The sequence below is a fragment of the Vicia villosa genome, linkage group LG2, assembly GCF_029867415.1.
Source record: "Vicia villosa cultivar HV-30 ecotype Madison, WI linkage group LG2, Vvil1.0, whole genome shotgun sequence".
Lineage (NCBI taxonomy): Eukaryota > Viridiplantae > Streptophyta > Magnoliopsida > Fabales > Fabaceae > Vicia > Vicia villosa.
The window spans coordinates 97,563,032-97,570,902 of NC_081181.1; the positions used below are offsets into that span (position 1 = coordinate 97,563,032).

The window sequence follows — 7,871 nt, forward strand, 5'->3', positions numbered from 1 at the left end:
AGGTTAGGAGGTGGGTGAAGAAATTTTCTTCAAATTTACCTCTTTAGACTCTATCTCATACTTTTCCTACCAATTTTAAGCCAATAATTTCTTTCAATTTCCAACTGATTCTTAGTTTTCACGTGGCAAAAATATCTTGTTAAGTCCACGTGGCAGTAGCCAAGTATTCGGCAGAACAGTTCTTTTTGCGGTGGAAGAAGAGAACAAGACACGCATCATGAAGCCAACAGAGTTTGCTTACAATCACAGATTACAGATTATTTGGGTTTCACTTATTAAAATATGTTCAAATTATAATGCTGTTTTGAATAAATTTATTTTATATTTTTCAAAAGCATACGTAATAAAATAAAAGTTGTCACAGTCGGTTTGCAGTCCTGCTTCTGTTTATGGAAATGCTTAGAATATAATGCTTCTCCAAACATTAAGAATTTGTGTTAGAAATTTTGCAAAGAAGAAAATATGACATTTAAGAAAGACTTCAAGCAACAAATGGTGCCTGAATGGGAGACACACTACATGGACTATGAAGGCCTCAAGACAATATTGAAACATGTTAAACACAATCATCATCATCATCATGGTTGCAGTAATCAAACAGATGAAGGAACTGAAGACAAGATTATAGATGTTGAGACATTAGAGAATGGTGTAGATGGTTCCAAAGAGTTTTATGAGAATAACTTGAATGAAGAAAGAGGAGAAGGTGATGCAAGATTCTTTGAGAAGCTTGATGAAGAGCTTGACAAGGTTAATGTGTTTTATAAGGAAGAGGTGGAGGCAGTTAAGCATGAAGCAACACTTTTGAGTAAACAACTTGAGGCTCTTGTTGCTTTTAGAGTAAAGGTTAAAAGCCCTGATACAGGTAATACCGACACTTCTGAAAAAATGTGTGTTCGTGTCTGTGTCGGTGTTTGATAGTCTGAGGTTAAGTTGAATTTGCAGGACTGCAGCATAAAGACTCTATGTTGAGCACAGAAGTTGATCCTTTACAACAGACCAATAGAAGTAGTCATCATGAGGAGGAAGCAAGGAGTAATGACAAAAGAAGAGACCCTATGGAAATCCTTGAGAATGTAAAGATTGATAATGCTCTTGAGTCTCCAAAATCAACAATTAAAAATGCTTTTACAGATTCAAATGATAATGAGTTAAGTTTCAATAAAGAAGAGCTGAAAAAAGTTGAAAAACAACTTAGACTTGTGTTTGTTGAGTTCTATCAGAAACTTCTCCATCTCAAAGATTACAGGTAATAACCAAAATCATTAAACCTTTCAATTTTTCAGAGAGTTTTCTATTTTTGCGTATTTATTACTATCCAAATGGATCAGTTTTATGAATCTCTCAGCATTTTCCAAGATCATGAAGAAGTATGAAAAGGTTAGACTTGTACTTAGAACCTATGAAAGTTCATTTTTTTTAGTTGCATTCTTCATAAATTCAGCATTGGACTAACAACTTTAAAAAGAATATCGCGAAACTTGACAAGATTTGTTTAATTTCATTCTATTTTAATATAGCTCAAAAAGAATGCACAAAGAGCATCTTCAAATTCAATAACATACATGAGAGTAGTGGATAACTCTTATCTTGGTACTTCTGATGAGGTATGTTCAAATTACATGTATTGCAGCATTCAGTCGTTTTCGGCTTATTTTCATAAGTTCTTCAGATAATGCAATCGACTTCATATAAATTTAGGTGAATATTCTTCTGGAGAAAGTGGAATCAACCTTCATCAGGAACTTCACACATTCAAATCACAAGAAGGGAAGGAAATTGCTAAGGCCAAAAATCAAAAGAGAAAGGCACCACATAACATTTTTTACCGGTAAACGACACAATGATGTTTAAAAATATTATCATGTGAATAATTAAGTTTGTTCCAAAGACTTATGCTTTATTATCTTGTCTTAAATCTCTTAGGTTTCTTTTCTGGTTGCTTTGTTGCTCTACTAGTTGCTACAATATTAAGAATAATATCTCAACATTTAATGAAGAAAAAAGCAGGAACATTTTACATGGAAAATATTTTCCCATTATACAGGTATAGTAATCAGAGCTTATAGAAATAGCTTATAAACAAGCACTTATATGATTTATATGATAATGCTTATGTGTATGCTTTATTTAAGATTGTAGAAATTTCTTGCAGTTTATTTGGATATATTACTCTACATATGCTAATGTATGCTGCAAACACGTATTTTTGGAGGCGATATCGGATCAACTATCAATTCCTGTTTGGTATCCGACCTGGAACTGAGTTGGATCATAAAGATGTATTCCTTCTCACAACTGGCCATGCAGTGATTGCAGTACTATGTTTCTTGATAAATTTGCAGCTTGAGATGAATCAAAAGGATAGAAGCTATAAAACAGCCACTGAACTTGTTCCTCTGAGCTTAATCGTTGTAAGATTCATAGTTTCGAATATATCTTCTAAGTTCGTTATTTGTCATAGACTAAACTTCTCTAACTTATCATTTATTTTTCATTTGCAGCTTGTCATTTTGATCACCTTTTGTCCTTTCAATATCATATACCGATCAAGTCGTTTCTTCTTTATCCGATGTTTACTCCGCTGCATATGTGCCCCTTTTTTTCCGGTAACAGAAACAAATATGAAATTAGAATTTAAATGACATGATTACCTATCATATGAAGAATGACTTTTATGTGCAGGTTTCACTTTCTGATTTTTTCTTGGCCGATCAACTTACCAGTCAGGTTTTTATGTGCTCGTGTGGATTTTATATGATCAAGTTAATACAAAAATGGTTCACATTCTAATAATATTACTCGATTTTCTATTTTCTGGTTTAGTTTCAATCCTTCAGAAGTTTCGTTCTTTACATATGCTATTATGGCCTCGGAGAACACTCAAGGAGGCAAAACAAATGTAGAAGTCACGGTATCTATAATATACAGTACTTCATGGCCGGCATCATTCCTTATTGGTTTCGCTTGGCACAGGTTTGCACGGTCGTTAGTACATTGACCATCCTAGACTCCATCTGGTAGGAGAATTGTCCACTAACCGAAGCAACATTTTTTTGGTAGTGCATGCGTCAATTGTACGATGAGAGAAATCTCGATCACGCGATCAACGGTTCAAAGTACCTATCAACAATTGTTGCAATGGTGATTAGGACAGTCTTTGAAACAAAGAAGGGAGTGACATGGAAAGTGTTGGCACTTATAAGTTCAGGTGTGGCAATATTAATCAACACATATTGGGACATTGTGAAGGATTGGAGTCTCTTGCAAAGACATTCAAAGAATCGCTATTTGAGGGATAAACTCATAGTTTCTCACAAAAGTGTCTACTACCTAGCCATGGTAACAATGAATGAACTAACCAAATACAAATTGGTTTTCATCTTATGTGCATGCATGCATGTTTAGATTAATAGTGAATCTGCTAAATCACAGGTTGTGAACGTTGTTCTAAGACTTTCATGGATGCAATTGGTGCTTGAATTGGATTGGCGTCCTCTTCATAAAGTGGCGATCATTACATTTATTTCTTGTCTTGAAATTATTCGCCGCGGGATATGGAACTTCTTTAGGTAAGTTCTAAATTTGACATTTAAAACTCTATGGTTTTAAATTATGAGTGCCTGGCATGCATATATTAATACATTGTTATTGGGGTCAGGTTGGAGAATGAGCACTTGAACAATGTTGGAAACTACCGTGCATTCAAGTCAATTCCTCATCCTTTCAGTTACTATGATGATGATGATGGCAAGGATGAATAGTGGCATTATGATTCAAAACAAGGCTGTATTGTACTACATAAATTATCTTTTAATCTTTTAAATTGACAAATAATTTGAACTATGGATGTTAGATACTCAATTAAACTATGGATATTAGATACAAATAGTCTCTTCTGATTTCATTGGGTGCAAACCATATTACTTGCATCACAAGTAATGTTAAAACTAATTCAAAGACTAATGCAAGCTACTTAACATTAGATTAGTTACATAGCCGGTCATGGAGTTCACATAAATAGCTAGCTCTAAACTTCTTTTTTTTTTAAATTGAATCAAATCAGACAATACGGGTCAATTGCGTCGTCTCTCTGATTTTTATTATTTAAAGGACTCAACAATTTGTTTCAATTTGAGTGATACAAAGCCAATGAACCACGCCTAGAAAACTAATCACTTCAATTTCCGAATTGACTTTAAAATAAAGGGTAGAATTTGTAATATATATTTAAAATTGAATCATTATTGAAATTGTAGTTCAAGATTATGTTAATGATGATAGAAGCCTCAAATAGAATTTTGGTCCATGTCTGTGATGTCCCTAGGCATCACGCAAAGCCTAACTATTAATACAACGGGAAGGTAAAGGATGCAGTTCAATTTTTTTTACACAGCAAGAGGCTACAATTTCAAAGCCTTTAATTGATGAAGCTTGACATCAATTAAATATCAATCTCTTACTTGAAATACCACATAGCCAGAATTATAGGTACCACAATGCCCAGATAACAATAAATGCAGGCTTCTTGAATGTTGTTCATACCAAAATAAGTCGTGAAACTAGAATAAAAATGTTATTCATTTCACATTGCATGATGAGAAAACTAAAGAGGGGTGAGTATTCAATCTGAATCATGTCTCCTCCTCTCTCTGTCTTTCTTGTGTCTCTTCTTGTCATCTGAATCACGAGAATGCCGCTTCTCACGCTTCTCTTGTTTTCTTTCCTCATGGGAATGTTTCTTCTCACGCTTTTCACGTTTCTCTTCCTTCCTCTCTTCACGTCTTCTCTTTCGCCTACTTTCATCCTCAGAATCGCCTTCAGTTTTTCTGGGTGGTTGATCAGGTATAGATACATTTTCTCCCTCAATTGATGTATGCGAGACCTTTGAGGAACCGGGTTCTTCCCAGGGGTGGAGTTCTCTGCAAATTGTAGAAAATAAGTATCAAAATACTGGTAGAGTTTCTGGACAATAAACACAAGAGATGGCATAATAGTTTAGTTAGCAAAGCAGACTGTAATTTCAAGAAAATAAATTTGAAATTTTAAACAGACAATCAGCATACATTTAAAAGTGCAATTTTTAAGACGTACGAGAAAAACCGAAAACCTAACTATAATAACCTTATTTCCTAAATGTGACAACAAAGCAGGCACGCTGTTGAAGTCGAAAGGTGTTGTTAGATAAAGGGAAAAGAAAAAATAAAGACTTAGAAACACAAATATAGTTTAACATGGTTCATGATTATGATTTGACAATAAATGACATAGCAACACTAACCCATATTTATAATTATATCAAAACTAATCCTAATAATCTAAGAGACTCTAAGATATAATCAAGACACTATATGACATTTTCATATCTTCCGACATTCCTCTTGAATTAAAGAATGCCTGACTGATAGTACAATATCTTGATAACACAGTCAGTGTTGTCATAGGTGGATGGCAGTCCATGGTGGAGAGCCAAAATTCTGCCACGGCGGCCTTTTCGGCGCCATTATAACGAATTATGGCAGAAAAACCTACGTCATGATGGAGAGCCAAAATCCTGCCATGCCGGCCTTTTTGGCGCCGTTATAATGGATTATGGCAACAAAAAAAACTATAATATGGGCCGATATTTACCATTGCAGTGAGCCAAAAACCACCATGTATATCAGCCATAGTGTCGCCATGGCGGATATTTGATAACACTGATAGCAGTAAATGCAGGCTGTTGTTGGGCTATCAATTACTATGTCAAAAAGATATAGTAAGTTATGAAAATAGACTAGATATGTTGTTTCATTTCAAATTTGATGATGAAAAAACTCAGTAGAGAAGTATATTCAATCTGAATCATGCCTCCTCTTCTCCTTATCATTTTTGTATTTCTTCTTGTCACCTATAAACTATGACCATGAGAATGCTACATTTCGCACCTTTTGCTGTCTAACTCTAACCCCAGGAGGATTCTCCTCAAAATTTTCACTTTTCTCTATTCATAAACATAAACACCACATCAATCCATCCATGTTGGGTAACTTTCACATCAGTGTTACACCAGCATTGCCAAAGAAGAAATGTAAGCATTCATATAGCATAGAACTTCCTCTATTTAGGTCCTAATGTGGTTTCCTAATTTACAAAGCAACACTCACACTTTTTGGCCAATTGCTAGATAAAGGGCTAACTTGTGCTTCTTTTAAAGAAAATATTTTTTTCTCAATTAACAGACGTGTTTAAGAAAAATTATAATTATCCAATTTTTTGTAAAAACATAAACCAAAAATCTTAAATAATACTATAAGAATAATAATCTTATTTCCCACATGTCAGACTCAAATAACACTATAAGGATAACAATCTTATTTCCCACATGTCAACCCAAGCAAACCCACCAAGTTGTTCTTTAACCCAAACATTTTAAATGATGTGCTACTAAAAATAAAAAACAATTGAAACAGGAAATTCTAAGAACTATTAAACAAAATAAATCCACTCCATTACTTTAGAAAATAAAATATTTTGTGGTCACTTTACCTTGCAAAACCAACACCTTGAACCCTTGCTGCTTCAGCATGACCTTCACCTAAGTCTTCTGCTGTAGACCCTCTCTTTACTAATTCTGAAAATTCATGTTTATCAAGACGGTTACCTTGAGGACGATTAGCACGCTTAGGAGCTAAACCAAGAGCTTCCCTCATCGACTGCTCCTCCTCTTCCTTAATTCTTTTAATCTCTTCTTTTGCAGCCTCCATTTCTTCTTTCTGGGACTTTTTATCCCGAGTATACCAGAAAAGGTCTTTCCCTGTTGAATTAAAAGAGAAACTTCAAAGATGCTACCTTATTAAGATGTGAATAGCCAAGCAACAGTCTATTGTTTATATTTATGTGTCCATCTAACCCTTTTAAGGCATCCTAGGAGAGGTTAGAGGAATGATTAATAACTCCCTGTTGCAGAAATTTTAGAAAAAGGCAGTATCACCAAAATAAAACACATTTAGAGAAACTATATTTTAACCCTGATCTAACTCTGCTATGCAATTTCAGCAAATGTAACTAACTAAAGGTTTGTAGCCATGATAAATGCAAATGCATATAGAAAATATTGTCGAAGTTAAAATAAAGAAAAAAACTTTACCTTTCTGCCATCTACCAACAGGGGCTTTGACACTATGACCTAGATAATTCTCCCTGTGTTTATCAGCTTTTACATCATCCCAAGTGAACTCTGCTCATCAAAAGCAAAATCCATAAACACAAATCAAAGAATCATTCAAGATTTAAAATCGAAATACTAACTTTAACAACATCATACATCAATAATTTAAAATAAAACCTAAAGTTTAAACTTCGAAACATGAATTCTGTAATCATTAGGGTTCTATGGTTGGATGAAATTGAAATTGAAATTAACGAGAAATTGAACGAGAAAATGAAGAGATGAAACTTACGATCTCGGCCGCCACGGACGCCGCCTCTAGTTGGATGATACATGTTTGCTTGATGATGCTTCGGTTCGAAATTATTTGGTTTTTGGTTTCACGGTGGGTTCTTCAAAAAAAACAAAAAAGCTTCTTCTTGCAGTTCTCAATTTGTATTCTTCGAAATAATCAAACTTGTAAATCAATACTATTGTAATTTTGTTCGTCAATAAATATTTTGATGCAATTTTATTTTCGTAAAAAAAAATATTGCAATTTTATAATTCCCGATTTTCAGATTATAAAGAAAAAGAATTGGTATTTTTCTTTTCGATAAATATTTGCATGGATCCTAAATTTATATAGTAGGAACAACCAATAAAAAGTGAAAAATTAAAAATTATTTAAAATTTAATTTCGTTTTTAATTGTCATTATGAGGGTGATTGGTTTATCGGAT

General features: G+C 33.8%; 2 protein-coding genes across 3 annotated transcripts; one reads left to right on the forward strand and one right to left on the reverse strand.

Moving 5' to 3' along the window:
* Positions 1-376: 376 nt before the first annotated feature.
* LOC131651674 (phosphate transporter PHO1 homolog 10-like) lies at positions 377-3,905 on the forward strand. Of its 2 annotated transcripts, none has more exons than XM_058921345.1 (13): positions 377-865; positions 934-1,249; positions 1,332-1,380; positions 1,521-1,607; positions 1,702-1,831; positions 1,927-2,047; positions 2,156-2,414; positions 2,505-2,609; positions 2,686-2,730; positions 2,827-2,976; positions 3,064-3,342; positions 3,436-3,572; positions 3,662-3,905. In XM_058921345.1, exons 1-13 carry the CDS (start codon positions 463-465, stop codon positions 3,762-3,764), a joined length of 2,184 nt encoding a protein of 727 aa, XP_058777328.1. In that variant the 5' UTR covers positions 377-462; the 3' UTR covers positions 3,765-3,905. The 2 variants fall into 2 exon arrangements, with proteins under 2 accessions (XP_058777328.1, XP_058777329.1); XM_058921346.1 differs by having other exon boundaries at positions 378-865; positions 946-1,249.
* A 322-nt stretch (positions 3,906-4,227) lies between these two features.
* Positions 4,228-7,619, reverse strand: LOC131651675 (uncharacterized). Its single transcript, XM_058921347.1, has 4 exons — positions 7,443-7,619; positions 7,130-7,219; positions 6,529-6,796; positions 4,228-4,922 (listed from the first exon to the last, which is right to left on the reverse strand). The coding sequence occupies exons 1-4, from the start codon at positions 7,483-7,485 to the stop codon at positions 4,625-4,627; spliced, it is 699 nt and encodes a 232-aa protein (XP_058777330.1). The 5' UTR covers positions 7,486-7,619; the 3' UTR covers positions 4,228-4,624.
* Positions 7,620-7,871: the final 252 nt, after the last annotated feature.